General features: G+C 38.0%; 6 protein-coding genes across 6 annotated transcripts; 4 read left to right on the top strand and 2 right to left on the bottom strand.

Moving 5' to 3' along the window:
- Window positions 1-351: 351 nt before the first annotated feature.
- On the bottom strand, window positions 352-3,304 carry LOC108843961 (shaggy-related protein kinase epsilon). The gene is made up of 13 exons (XM_018617126.2): window positions 3,129-3,304; window positions 2,819-2,974; window positions 2,635-2,727; window positions 2,406-2,465; window positions 2,046-2,318; window positions 1,879-1,953; window positions 1,731-1,787; window positions 1,504-1,644; window positions 1,365-1,415; window positions 1,178-1,273; window positions 1,002-1,085; window positions 813-915; window positions 352-726 (listed from the first exon to the last, which is right to left on the bottom strand). The coding sequence occupies exons 2-13, from the start codon at window positions 2,936-2,938 to the stop codon at window positions 644-646; spliced, it is 1,236 nt and encodes a 411-aa protein (XP_018472628.2). The 5' UTR covers window positions 2,939-2,974; window positions 3,129-3,304; the 3' UTR covers window positions 352-643.
- Window positions 3,305-3,862: 558 nt separating this feature from the next.
- Window positions 3,863-5,240, top strand: LOC108844248 (uncharacterized). Its single transcript, XM_018617469.2, has 7 exons — window positions 3,863-4,020; window positions 4,226-4,273; window positions 4,364-4,410; window positions 4,564-4,630; window positions 4,729-4,772; window positions 4,879-4,936; window positions 5,044-5,240. The coding sequence occupies exons 1-7, from the start codon at window positions 3,961-3,963 to the stop codon at window positions 5,092-5,094; spliced, it is 375 nt and encodes a 124-aa protein (XP_018472971.1). The 5' UTR covers window positions 3,863-3,960; the 3' UTR covers window positions 5,095-5,240.
- Window positions 5,241-5,313: 73 nt separating this feature from the next.
- LOC108844247 (pyrroline-5-carboxylate reductase) lies at window positions 5,314-6,974 on the bottom strand. Its single transcript, XM_018617468.2, has 7 exons — window positions 6,735-6,974; window positions 6,607-6,655; window positions 6,405-6,496; window positions 6,154-6,226; window positions 5,911-6,031; window positions 5,735-5,840; window positions 5,314-5,632 (listed from the first exon to the last, which is right to left on the bottom strand). Exons 1-7 carry the CDS (start codon window positions 6,933-6,935, stop codon window positions 5,444-5,446), a joined length of 831 nt encoding a protein of 276 aa, XP_018472970.2. The 5' UTR covers window positions 6,936-6,974; the 3' UTR covers window positions 5,314-5,443.
- A 202-nt stretch (window positions 6,975-7,176) lies between these two features.
- LOC108845800 (uncharacterized) lies at window positions 7,177-8,629 on the top strand. The gene is made up of 4 exons (XM_018618974.2): window positions 7,177-7,548; window positions 7,820-7,873; window positions 8,087-8,146; window positions 8,412-8,629. Exons 1-4 carry the CDS (start codon window positions 7,240-7,242, stop codon window positions 8,538-8,540), a joined length of 552 nt encoding a protein of 183 aa, XP_018474476.1. The 5' UTR covers window positions 7,177-7,239; the 3' UTR covers window positions 8,541-8,629.
- Window positions 8,630-9,752: 1,123 nt separating this feature from the next.
- Window positions 9,753-11,213, top strand: LOC130509431 (gibberellin-regulated protein 14-like). Its single transcript, XM_057005375.1, has 4 exons — window positions 9,753-9,869; window positions 10,015-10,053; window positions 10,209-10,836; window positions 10,935-11,213. The coding sequence occupies exons 1-4, from the start codon at window positions 9,819-9,821 to the stop codon at window positions 11,117-11,119; spliced, it is 903 nt and encodes a 300-aa protein (XP_056861355.1). The 5' UTR covers window positions 9,753-9,818; the 3' UTR covers window positions 11,120-11,213.
- Window positions 11,214-11,812: 599 nt separating this feature from the next.
- Window positions 11,813-14,184, top strand: LOC108844903 (senescence-associated carboxylesterase 101-like). The gene is made up of 3 exons (XM_018618189.2): window positions 11,813-11,962; window positions 12,101-12,437; window positions 12,848-14,184. The coding sequence occupies exons 1-3, from the start codon at window positions 11,946-11,948 to the stop codon at window positions 14,057-14,059; spliced, it is 1,566 nt and encodes a 521-aa protein (XP_018473691.2). The 5' UTR covers window positions 11,813-11,945; the 3' UTR covers window positions 14,060-14,184.
- Window positions 14,185-14,360: the final 176 nt, after the last annotated feature.

Below are 14,360 nucleotides of genomic sequence, written 5' to 3'. Positions count from 1 at the left end.
ATTGGAAAACTGTGAGAGGAAGAGGTAAACGAGGTCGTCGAGGCCGCGGATACCACCTTCCATCTTCTTAGTAATTTCATCCTTCTCTTGTTTCACTAAGCTTAGTATCATAAGCTTTCTCTTTGTAAGCTAATGCTTTGTTGTTTATGAGGCTTGTCTCATCATACTTTCCCAAACTATATGGTTGTTAAACCATACAATGTATGTTCTTTTGTTTTAAATTTGAAAGCTTTTTTACAAAAAAAAAACTATACTTAGGAATGACCTTGATGTTTTGAAATATCTAGTTCGTTTGGTCATTGAATCCACAAGTTAGTGGAATAAATGCAACAAAATATGAAATCATCAACATAGATCAACACGTTGTACATAGACTCCCATTCAACTGCAGCAAAGTTAAACACCGTTACATACATTAGTAGTCATCTAGATAGAGAACATAGTTTTTTTGATAAATTAATAATGTTCGATCATCCGTGGGACCCTGCCAATAAACGACAGAGACTACATTCATAAAAGATGAAAAGCTAACAATAATAATCTTGAGAACAGGCTAACTCCATTACTTAAGCATACGCATGTGTACATACATACATACATACATACATACATACATACACACACACAGAGAGGTTTTAGTCACTCAGACAGCGAGGAAGGAACACTGCTTTCGAGCGTGTTCAGGTATAAGCTTGGACAACAGCTCTACGCTTGCTCCTTTAAGCTCTACAATTTAAAAGAAGATAAACAAAATTACACACACTTTTAAAAATTAGAAAAAACAAACAAATGCATATTTGGAGGAGACATACCTTGAGGTTTGAAGTTGAAGAGAGGAGGCAAGGGACGACCATTAGGTAGACGTGTATTGGGATCACGTAGCTCATCGAAGAACGGGTGAACTATTGCCTCCATCTACAATCAACAAAGTTATTGAATCAACCAAATATAACATTGCATATGTGATGTGATGAGAAACAGTAATGGTTTCGTGGACTTACAGCGGTTGATCTGAGGTTTGGGGAATACTGGAGAAGTCTTGAAGCGAGATCTACAGCTTCTGGAGGTGTACGCTTATGGAATATCTGAGGAGCCAACACCAGTTTTTTTCTTCAATCCGTGACGCTTCAAAATAGTATCGAGAATATTGAGAAATTAATGATGTTAATTTGCTTACTTTGTGCCAAGGGTGAGCCTTAATTTGAGGGAACTTGAACTCAGTGTAGTTTGGATTCATACATTTGATTTCCTCTCGAGTTGGTGTTCCAAGAACCTATAAACACACAATAAGAAACAGTAACTGTAATCAATGGAGACTCTTCATTGATGGTGCAATAGCTATATTATGGGTGTTCAAACCATACCTTAATGATCTCGACTAGCTGGTCGACTCCACTCTCACCTGGAAACAGAGGCTACCCAGCCAAAGAACGGGTAAACACACAGCTTTAGACATCATTCAAAGAGTCACAAAAGATAAAAAAAATTGGACAGCCAAAGTACCTGTCCAAGGAGCAATTCAGCAAGAACACACCCTGCAGACCATATGTCAATAGCTGTTGTGTATTCTGTAGCTCCAAATATAAGCTCAGGTGCTCGGTAGTAACGGGAACAGATGTATGAGATGTTTGGTTCGCCTTTCACCTGTACCAAAGTGCCAAAGATTAAAAAAAAAGGTTATGTTCAGTGTACACTATGAAAACAGAATCAACATATCTTTTAACTCATACCAGAACTTTAGCGCTACCAAAGTCGCAGAGCTTGACCTGATGTGTATGAGGATTAACCTATACGAGGTGAAGCACAAGATTTAAACAAGCAGCAGGACATAGGCCATAAATGTTTTTTAAACCAACATCTGAACTTTAGTACACTAACCAGAAGATTCTGTGGTTTTATGTCTCTGTGGCAGACTCCTACTCCTCCATGAATGTATGTCAAAGCTCTGCAAATCTGCATCCACAATACTGAATCAACTATAGTGTTTCAAAAATTGTGATATAACACCATATTCTCATGAGATGAACCAACCAAAACAAAGTTACCTGATATGTATAGAGTTTGACATATATCATGGGCATCCTCTGGTTAGCCCTACTGTAGTGCTTTGAGACGCGATAGACTGTCTCAGGGACGTATTCAAGGACCAAGTTGAGATACAGCTCGTCTCTCTCGGTCGTTGAGAAAAAGCAATGCTTGAGGGAGACAACATTAGGGTGATCAAGAAGACGCATCGTCTGCAGCTCGCGGTTCTTGTATCTCTTGTCCTGCAAGACTTTCTTGATTGCAACAGTTTCCCCCGTCTCTAAACACTTCGCCTGCGTACAAAGTATCAAAGACACACACAACTTGAGTCTTTTGCACCAATCTCAACTAATAAAAGTGTATGTAATCAAAACAGAAACCTGAAAGACGATTCCAAATGAACCTTGTCCAACGATGCGCTCTGCCATGTAACTTATGGTCTGAAAAAAGCACAACCGAAAAAGAGAAGTTAATCAGAGATTTTAATATCTAATTTAGACATTGCAAGCAACTGGAAATTCTCTGGCTTTCATGTAAAAGATTTAGTCTTTGCGCTGTTAATGTATATTCATATTCATCATAAAAAATAATGATAGTTCACAAGCTAACCTGTTTAGGCTGACCATCTTTACCACCAATGGTTGTAACAATGATGTGACCTGTCTCAGTTCCATTCCCATCAACCACAGCTGCTTCCATTTCCTACCAAAGACAAAAAAGCACACACATTAGTAACGAAGTAAACAGACCAACCATTAGTAAGCCGAAGCTTACAAAGGGAGTTTGTTCAAACCTTATCATCTTTAATCTTCATCTCATTAATCCCTTCAGGCAGTAGTTTGTCAACACATACAGAATCATTGTTCTGTTTCGTAGCAGCCGTAGAAGAAGGTAATGTTCCCACCGAAGCCATTCTCTAACAGCTTCAAATCCTCAATTCGTGTTAAATCTGTCAAGGCCAAAAACACAATACATAGGTTTTAGAACAAAACACACAGAGACACAGTGAAGAAGAAGATCTACAAAAGTTAACTTAGATTCAAGGTCCTAACGAGAAACACAATCATCTAGAAAACTAATCTCTCAGAGTCGAGCTTAATCACCTGAAATGTCTCCGCCGCAGTTTCACTCCACCATCTTTTTTTGTTTCAGAAGCAACTAGAAACCCTAGAAAACTCTCTCTCTTCCTTGCCGAAAATAGCAAATCTCTCTTTTGAGTTCTCTCTTCTTTTTTCTGTGTGTTCTGTCTGATAAGCAGAGAGAGAGAGAAGGCGGACCCCAATAGGTAGTTTCAAAGTTTTAGTTGATAGTTAGTTCTGACGTCCGCGCTAAGAGGAAGAGTGCACGTACACGTGGCGTGTTTTGGTTGGAATAATGTTAGACTCACGTCATTTGTGTTGACTGCTTTTAATGTTTTTACGAAATCATTGCCTGTGGTTGGGTGTATCGTAAGCTTCTTTAATAAACGGTTAGATTTTTGGAAAGGAGAAATCGTACGGTTACGATTGAGAGGTGTAGGAAACGTACCGTGAAAGCTTGGCGTAGGTTGATCCTCTCGTTCCTCGCTTTTTCGGTATTGGTTAATTATAAATGTTTGTTTTGTCAGAGAAAAAGGAAATCTCAGTTTACGAAACCGCCAAGTCAGCATAAAACGACAAAATATGATTCGCTCAACGATGTCGTGTCGTATACTCGACCGTTGGTCACACAACACGAAACAGGCTTTAAACTGGTATGGGCTTATTTTGGTTGAAAAATAAGCTGCCTTATTATCTAGGGCCCTTTTTTTCTTTTAGTGGGCTAATATTTATAAGCTTTTAGCGCAAACGACGCCGTTTAACACGTTTCCACTTCGTCTCCTCGGACTTGAGAAGCCGAAGACAGAGATAGTCGGCGGAGGAGGAAGAGGAAGAAGGACTCTAGCGAAGACTGAGAATGGAAAGTTTGGACTCTAGTTTTCCAGTGCGCCATAGAAAGGTCTTACTAGAAATTAAGGTAATTTTGCAAAATCTAATCTAATCATTCTCATTGGAGTTTTCATCTCTCGATTCTTATTGTGAAGATTATTTAATCAAATACTGTGTGTAATCTGTTATTTTGATCGAGTTTTCTATTTCTACATCCATTCAATATGTTTTAAAAAAGAATTTATTTTACTGTTGCCAAAGATAAATGAGAAATAGTGTTTGTTTTTTGAAAGGGAAACAAGACAGAGATTGTCATCTGCAGCTATGAAGATCATATCCTTGTGAGTGTGTCTCTTGTGTAATAAGAGCTTGCTTCGCCTGATGTTTGAAGCATATTAATGTCTGAAATCACGACACAATTTTTGTTTCAGGTGATAGCAACACAGATTGGAGCCATGGGAACTATATTGAACGCAAGGTGTCTCTCATTAGAACATCTTTCTACTATTTCCTGAGGAGTGAACTTGAGAGTTATTTGATTTAATCCATCTCTTGTTCTGTTTTTAAATTTTATTTGGTTATGTACATCTTAGTTGTATATGTTTCAAACTGGTGTTTCTTTGTTAAACAGGAAAGAAGAAGGGATGTCTGTTGAACCAACCTTTAGTGTCTCAGTGATATTCGGAAAGCGAGATGAGGTAGTAATAATCGTAATCATATTGGAGTACATTTGTATTGTTCACACCTTACAAAATCTCACTGTGGATTTTTTTTTGCTCACTATGTAATCTTGAAGCCAATGCTGATAGCAACTGCTAGAAGGCTCATTGACCACATAAGGTCTCTCTATCTCTCTCACCTTTCGTTTTGATTCTTGATCCTCCTCCATTGTGCTTTTCCTAATGTCTTGAGTAAACTGATTGCAATCCCTTTTTGATTTCTTCAGTTCTTATGTTCCCTCGAAGCCTCTGGTCCTCTCACTTGGTCTCAAAGATCATTCTTCGGTACTTTACATTTTTCTTGGAAACAATTGATTTATAGTTATGGAAAAGAGTCTGCACACTGTGCACAAAAGCCAATGATACTTAAAAGAATCTTTCTTTCATTGTAGGAGACGTTGAAGGAAATAGTAGCGGCCGTGATCGAGAATCGACTTTGGTAATGCATTTTTAATCCCGTTGTAAGGATAACGAGAAGATGTTTTTTTCTGTTTTGCTCTTGGTTGTTTATAACCAGCGAGTTGTGGTGGTAATGGTAATCCAACAATATATAAAAGACCTTGTTTTACAAGTTAATCCACCTTAGTCATTTACAAACTTTGGCTTAGTTTAGTGGTCAGATTATTGTGCTTTAATCCAACGAACTTTAGACTGTTTCCACCAGTTAAAACTTTTATTAGATTTAATAATAATAAAAAGTGTCTGAGATCTGAACATAAGAGTCAAGGTAAATAGACTTCACCTCTACCAAGCAAGGTGAAATAATAGTGGCAACAATCTCTATATAATTATTCAGGTCTGCGAGAGCTGGCGGCTTCGATTAGCCGCAGCAACAACAGCATTCATCAGTGTTGCACGGAAAGAACCCTTCTCCAGTTCATGAACTCCAGCTATTGTGGTCCCGCCTGGTGAAGTAACATCATCTTTCAACACACCCGGATGCTTCCCTGTCTTGCTCACCATTGCTGCAGCTCCAAGAACCTATCAGAGACCAACACAAAAGCTCAGAAGTCTTCCTTTTTAGTTTCCACCCATACAGAAAAAGGAAAGGAATAACGAAGCTGTATGGGTCGGTTCACAGACCGTTTGTGAAGCTAAACCCAATGCGAGTTCTCGGGGTAAACCGGCAGCTACTCCTCCATCAGCCAAAGCTTCAATGGCTAAGAATATGTATGCTGGTCCACTTCCACTGTATAGTGCATGGTTACTTGATTAGTGGGCGACTTGAACAACTTAAGCATTGCGAAACCGCTACGTACCTGAGACCAGTGACAGCATCAAACATTTTCTCATCGGCTTTAAACATCTTCCCCACCGACCCAAACAACTTAGCAACAAGTGCTCCATCTTCTTCAGTTGCCGCTGTTCCGAGACTCATTACTATTTTTAAATGAAGAAATAATATGTTAAGCATCTGTATGCGCATTTTCCAAGGTTTCAAAGAGAAAAACAATCACAAACATTTAGAAAAACACAAAAATAGGGACTGCGAGAGAAACGACCTGAAGCTCCCTCACCAACAGCTGCTGGTGTATTAGGCATCACCCTTATGACTCGATCATGACCAGCCCATTCCTAACATTAAAGAAGAAGGGAAAAAAAAAGAAAAGAGATCTTTTAAGCTTTTTTTTAACCAAAAAGGAACCATAAAAAAAAAGGTTTCTATTAAAAAACTAACACAGCAACACTGATGAAAAACATATATATGTCTGACAATGTTATAACTACTTTTATCTACAGAGAGATACAAAACCTGTAGATCTTTCAACTTAATTCCAGCTGCAACCGAAACAATAAGCTTATCCTTGGTGAGCTTAGACCTTAACTCCGTGATAGCCTTCTTAACTGCAAACAACAGGTAACTAACTCCATTGATAATGTGGATCAAAGATCTCAAAAAAAAAACTATCTTTTTAATTCGTTTGTGATTCAACAGAGAGGTAGACAAAACATACCAACTTGAGGTTTCACAGAGAAAATCACAACATCGCTTTCTTCAACCACCTGTCAACATAGTTCATTCATGGATAGTTTCTATCTTAAAGACTAAAGTCAAAGGAGAAGGAGAAGATGGGGCGTTTACTTCTTCGTTACTGGAGAAGACATTGACGCCAAAGGACTGGAAGACATCGTGGCGATCGAGATTCGAGTGAACGGCTGTTGACATATGATGCGGAGGAAGCAGACCAGAGGCGACAATACCTCTGGCTATGCTCTCCGCCATCTTCCCAGCTCCGATGAACCCAACCGACAAGTACTCCATCGGTATCTGATGTTTCTCCATCTGAAAGTTACGGATTTGGGTTGTCCTAGTCACTGCTCTGGTTTCAAGTTTAAAAGGGAGTGATCAGTGTTGAGGAAGCGTGCACGCGCAGATCACGTGGCCCATTTGCTTACAAAGGCCCAATAATGTTGAGTTCGAAAATGGCCTTTCCCGGTAAGAAGACTAGTCGGATTGATTTAGAAGTTGTCAAGGGTGTTTATGTCTTTTAGCATGATTGTTCAAATCCCTTCGAGTGGATAATGTGAGAAGAGAAACAGAGTAACCAAAAAGACTCTTATCGAGCGAAGATTGGGTAATAGCGAAAATGACGTCGATTGCAGCATCTTCTACCTTTCACTCGTTCTCACCAGCCAAAAGCCCTAACCTTTCTTCGACCCATCTTCTTCCTCTATCGAAAAATCTCACCTTTCGAACCAGACCCATCGGGAACAGCAGAGTTTGCAGCTTTGATGAGATAACTAAACAGAGTCCTCGCCTTGGGATGGCGAAGCTTTCGTCTCTTGGAGAAGGAGGAGAAGACGGCGTTGCGATTGCGGATGAAGAGCAACAACAACAGCAAGAGACAGTCTCTGTTCCGGTCTCTCCTTCAGACATGCTCACCATGTTCTTTCAGGTACTTCACTCTCTGTTTGATCAATCACTCCAGTGACTTTGTCTGATTGTCATCCTCGGAGTATGTTAGTGAGTAGATAAGCTGGAATGCTTTGTAATATTGAGTAGTACATTGTATCTATTAGCAAACTCTAAGATGGATTGGATTGGATTGATTCATGGTATTTGAATTTCTTGAAGATCATGTTAAGTATATTACACTCTTGCAAGTTCAACTGTGGCCTCATATTGAGTCTGATCATTGTTTTTTTTTGGGGGGGTTGATTCTGAAGGCTGATGGAACTTTGAACGAAGCAGCTATTCCTAATGTGACTAAGGCCTTACAGGTAACACTTTGCTTTGAGATAATAATCTTTCCTTGGAACTAGCTAATCTGTTTAGAGCTCAACGACTATCTTTTTTGAATGCATCTGTTTCTCTTAAGTTTCTTGGATTATATTAAACACTTTTGGTCACTTCCTAGATTCAATCTAATCACAATTGTTTGAACTCAGCAACAGTGAATGAAAGCCAATAGCAAATGTTGTTTGTTCTTTCAGGACATAGATGGAGTTTCCAACTTTAAAGTTCAAGTTTCTGAAGGTGTTGCCGTTGTTGAGGTATGTTCACATCAAACATTCTCTTGATACATTAATATGTATGGATTAGATATGTTCGAGTATCACATTTTGTTTACATATTAGCGGTTAACCACGGGATTAGTCGTGTAGGGCTGCATACGAGTCTTGACCGGGCCTGAGCCTTGAAAAGTCAAGGCCTTTATAGGAATGAATAGTCGTGTAATGGCTGGATGATAATCATAACAACATCTCTATGTTTGATGTTTGATTGAATCTGACTTATGTTATCTGTGTGTGTGTGAAGCTTTCAAAGCAAACAACAGTTCAAGCAACAGGAGTGGCGTCAAGCTTGGTGGAGACTATACAAGGAGCTGGCTTTAAGTTACAAACTTTGAATCTGAGCTTTGAAGACGAAGATGAGGTTCTTGTCTAATAATTGAATCATGTTTCTGTTGCTCCGTTTTGTGATTAAAGACAAACACATTAATGTTCCAATATTTATTGTAGGATCACTTTCTTTCATTTGTTCCCGCAAGAAGACAACGTAGTAAATTACAAAAAGTAGAATTTAATATATTTCCGTTGCTTAAAGGAAGAAATATAAGAAAACAAGAAAAATAATAATAATTCATTAGGTCATATGGGTTCCCCACAAAAGCATGGAGGTTGAGAATTTTATAGACTTTTGGGTTCCATGCTTTGAACAATGCATGTGGTTGTGTGTCAGTGTGTGCACACAGTGTAGTTTATAGTGAATCACAGCTCAAGCATTGTTGTACCTTGCATCTCTAGTAATGATACATTTCTGTATCTTTTCCTATTAGATGTACTTGCATTTTATAGTTATGATGTCGTGTAAACTATTTTATCAAAAGAAAAGGTATAATTAAGAAGAAGAAAACATTCATTCGTGAAACCTTTTTTTCTTAATCACGCACGAGACCTATAATGATAAAAATCTTTACTGGTTGTCGACCTCCCTATAATTAACTCTTGATCCTGTTTCCGATATATAAGTAAGAAGAAAAAAATCATCGAAACAATTTAAAGGACCCATGTGCTCTTGTCCATCTTTGATTTGATAACACTTCAGATTTTTATAAGAACATGTAAAAGCATACCATAACGTAGATATTTCAAATAACTTTACTGCATGTTAGCAAAGCTAGGTAAACACGACAAACGTTTTTTCACTGGTGCAATAATTCAAGCGACACAGCTTTATGGGCAAATCGAATGCTATTTACTATATCATTTTAATTTACTGCATATCCCAAAAACAAGTTTATTAATGTCAAATTGCCACTATACTGGTTTCTCGGGGTACGCACACATATCCCAATATTTTCACCATCTGTTCATAGAGTTAAAATTAATTATTTGACGGATAAAATTATTCCAAGTTGGTGTATGAATAAAATGACAACTTCATGTATTATTCTTTTCATGTACTATTATCCTATACAACCTATTTTGGGGAATCTGATATATTGTTCCTCGGGCTCCGAGAAATTATGATGCAGTGAAAGTTCAAAGCTGGCATGCATGATATAATAACTACTCTGGACCTAACACTTACTATGCATTATAACTATTTCTTTGTATTTCATGGATAATAACAGGAATTAATATTTATTTTAATAAAAGAGCTTCTATTTATAGCACAAAAGGCCATTGGTCTTGACTGCACCGCTTCCTCATCTCTCACAACATGTCTCTCCCGCTTCTTTCAGTCTTCATTTTTCTTCCAGTCTTTACCAATGTAAGTTATTGGTAATTTCTTTTTGAGAATATAATGTTTTCAATTCTATTTAGTATGAAAGACTATGAATAGTAGTATTATATTTATGCGCATTATGTGTTTGTATATTTCAACTAACTATGTATTTTGATTAATCACCGAGCAGGTTGTTTTTGCGGCTTCAAACGAGGAATCCAGTGCATTAGTATGTTTCTAAATTTATAATTTCTGCTCTTAACTATTTTAATGTGTGATATTTTAAGTATTGGTTAGGCTAATATACTATTTATTACGTAATAAAGGTAAAACTTACTTTTATGAAAAAAAGGTTAAAACTTGGTATTCCAATGCAATTGACAGGTTTCTTTACCAACGTCACCGACGTCCCCGGCAAACAAACCACCGTCTCCGTCATACAAGCCACCCTCACTGCCTACTACTCCTATTAAACCACCCACCGTAACACCTCCGGTTAAACCACCAACCACTCCGGCTACACCAACAAAACCACCAGCTACATCATACCCAACTCCTCCGGTTAAACCACCCACATCACCTCTGGTCAAACCACCTACATACAAACCCCCAACGCCACCGGTTAAGCCACCCACGACACCACCACTCAAACCTCCACCTACGTACAAACCCCCAACGCCACCGGTTAAGCCACCAACTATACCACCAGTCAAACCACCACCTACTTACAAACCCCCAACGCCAACGGTTAAACCACCAACAACACCACCGGTCAAACCACCGTCGGTTCAACCACCTATGTACAAACCCCCAACGCCACAAGTTAAACCACCCACGATACCACCAGTCAAACCGCCTACAGCACCGGTTAAACCAACCCCAATACCTCCATATAAGGCACCACCAGCTACGTCTCCACCACCATCCAAACCATCCGTCAACCCAACTCCATCACCTCCGGTTAAGCCGCCAGCCAAACCTCCTACACCGTCTCCTGTGAGACCTCGAATAGGTAAGTTCAGCTAATAATATTTTCTTATTAATATTGTAATAATTATTGATCGTTGATTAAAAAAATGTAACACTGGACTACTTTTTTGGACGGTATAGATTGCGTGTCTTTATGTGGGACTCGATGTGGGCAACACTCGAGGAAGAACGTATGTATGAGAGCGTGCGTCACGTGCTGCTACCGCTGCAAGTGCGTTCCTCCTGGCACGTACGGTAATAAGGAAAAATGTGGATCTTGTTACGTCAACATGAAGACACGTGGTGGCAGACCCAAGTGTCCTTAAAACCTTTTTATAAACGATGGTTAATGTGAAATGATGATGTTAGAGGAAAAATGATGTTTTCATATAAGTTTGCAATGCGTTTTATTTTTGTCCTTTTTATGGTTTAGTAATATGAAACTATATCATTTACTTTTGACAAAAAAAAATAGAGGATACATACATGGGACGCCATGGCTTATCAAATGATTAAATGGTCCAATGCTAGTAAAATAAACTCACGGCTGTGAGAAAAAAACTGGTGGCACGTCTTTTGTGTATCTGTTGTCTACGTAAGTGATGAGAGTCAACAATACTAAACAAATCGTCGACCAGTATTGGTACTGTCATGCTACTATATTAAAATGCAAATGTGATTATAGTATAGACACTTGTGTCAACGTCAACGAGAAGATATCGTCCCTCCTAATCGTGTGCTGGACGGATCTTGGCTTCTTAGTGATTTTCCGGGGAAAAGAGAGAAAGAGGAATAATCAACTCCATTTATTTAAGTTTTGATTGGTAAATTTGGGAGTAAAAAGTTGGAATATAGAAAGCAGAAATGAGAGGAAAAGATAAAGTGAAAAAGAAAGAGAAAATGTTTAATTAAATGTGGAGTAAAAAAATCTGTGTGATTTTCTCTATTTAAACAGTAATAAGAACAACCGAAAAGAAATATATTTTCACTTGATTGGCATTATTCGAATAACTTAATAATCTTTTCCACCACTATAATTTACTCTATAAGTGCAAACTAGTAACACTCTTATTGTTAATTATTGGTCTACTTTCTATAATACAATCCTCTCTTTTCAATTTTCTTCTCTATAGAACATTTCCAGATCAAGCCATGGATTCTTCTTCACTGTAAGTTATACAAATACTCTTTTTTTCCTTTTTTAGTTAATCAATTTCTCAACGGCTTGAGCTCAATAGTTCAATTCTATAGTCTTTTCTTGTAAATTTTGTTTTTTGGAGGTTTGACTAAATTCAAAGTTTGTATAGAAAATGTTTGGAGCTAGGGAAGCTTGTGTTGAACTCCGGTATCTTACACAACTCATGTAGTAGGATTTCCGAGGCATGTGAGTCAACCAATCGAGATCAAGATTCAGATATGAAAATTAAGATTTACCAAGAACCAGAATGCACAACTGTGGTTTTTGTAGCACCGAATTGCCCTTTAGATTATCCTGCTTCCATTCTGCTTTCCGGGCCACAAGATCAGAATCAGTTTCATTTTCTATGTTCTGAGAAGATCTCATCATTCTCCCTTCACACACCTGCTTATCAGCTTTTTGACTCTGCCCACAAGAAAAATCTCATTCATGAGCTCAGATCAGAGGTAGTATTCAGTTACACTATACTCTCTTGAGTATCTGTTAACAAGTAAACAACTTTACATCAAACAGTTTTTAAAGTAAAGAAAGACTTAATTCAAATTCTTGAAAGTAAGTCGTTTAAAGTTTACCCTATTATATTTCAATTTGTATGATGCTTTAATTCGATGGATATAGAAATCTACATTTTCTTAAAAATAATACTACAAATAAGCAATTTAAATTAATTGATTTAATTAATTAACAATAAAAATACAATTTGTTAAATATGTTTTAATAAATGTAAAAATTATATTCTATGTGTTAAAACATTTTTATATCATGAAAGAATAAAAATTCTTTAAGACATCATACATATCGAAAAGGAGGAGTGTTCTTTGTGAATCTTAAAAAGGTCATACTTGTTGTTTTGCAGTTGCTCGGTTTGCTCAAGTCCAAGAAACATGTCATCATAACCGGAGCTGCGTTAGGGGGATCTGTCGCATCTCTCTTTACGCTATGGCTTCTAGAATTAATCGAGCCAAAACTAAAACGTCCCTTGTGCATCACGTTTGGCTCGCCTTTAATCGGAGACGCTTCTCTACAGAAAATCCTCGAGAACTCCTTGAGAAGTTCATGTTTCCTTCACGTGGCTGACGCTACACAAACTCCCATAAAGCAAGGTTTCAAGCCTTTTGGAACATTCTTGATTTGTTCCGACTCCAAATATATCTGCATCGATGACCCTGATGCCGTCATAGAGTTGCTAAAGAGTGATTATACAGATATACTAAGCTGGAGAGACTATGAACGAGTTCTTGATCGTCTAACTCAACAGGAGGCGGGGGATTCAAGAATTATGATCGACGAAGACGTTATCAACCGCATGGCGGAACGCGCTGAGAAGAAGAAGCAGCGTTTTGATCAGCTTAAGAAGCTAAACGACATTAAAATATCGATGATATTTTTAGAGTGGTACAAAAAGAAAAGCAAGATGGAAAAAACAGGTTACTACGATCGGTTCAAGGCACACGTGGCGTGTCCTGTTTCACCATTCGATATGGATATAGAGAAGCGCAAAAGAGAGCTAAACGATTACTGGATATCACTGGTTGAAGAAGTGGAGAAGAAGCCTCAGAGTAGAAAAGCGCTTCTCAAGACACGGTCTCTCTACTCAGGGAACAATTACAAACGTATGGTCGAGCCGTTAGACATTGCTGAATATTACTTAAGTGGTCGGACAGGGTATAGAGCCTCTGGAAGGTCGCGACACTATGATGTCCTTGAGAAATGGTTTAAGGCTGAAGGACTAGAACCGGTTAGATGTGAGAAGAGAGATTTGAGTGATCTTTTGACGTTTGATTCTTGTTTCTGGTCTGAAGTTGAGGAAGCTATGCTTGTAACAAATACTCTGAAAACTCAAGTGGTGGGGAGAGAGGTGTTGCTGGAGAAACTCGTGAGGTTTGAGGGGTACGTGTGGGATATGATCAGAAAGCGTGAGGTTTCGCCAGAGATTTTCTTGGAGGGAAGTAGTTTCATGAAGTGGTGGAGAGCGTACAAGGAGATCAAATGTTTTAATTCTTTACGTTCTGACTTCACCGAGTTTATGAACAATAGGTTGTACGAAATTTATGGTCAGGCCTGCTGATGATGGATGGTTTAGTTTTAAAACGCTATTATTAACTGCTGTTTCTGGATCAACATATATTTCAGATCTTTCTTGTTCAAGAAGAAACAAAAGTTATGGTCAATAAAAAAACATGTTACATTTCATTGGCTCGAAAAGCAACCGTTCAAAGCTCTACAAAAGAAAAAAGCATTATAGCATTTTCACATTAACTTCTCTAACACATAGTATGCATCATCTTAGGTATTTTTTTCTTTTTCGTTATTATTTCGTTCTTTTTATTAAATTTTGCTAATATTTTCCTAATTTTTTACATATTTTT

This window comes from Raphanus sativus, chromosome 3, assembly GCF_000801105.2.
Source record: "Raphanus sativus cultivar WK10039 chromosome 3, ASM80110v3, whole genome shotgun sequence".
Lineage (NCBI taxonomy): Eukaryota > Viridiplantae > Streptophyta > Magnoliopsida > Brassicales > Brassicaceae > Raphanus > Raphanus sativus.
Note: the sequence above shows the minus strand (reverse complement) of the source record. Positions and strands in the feature narration are given on the sequence as shown.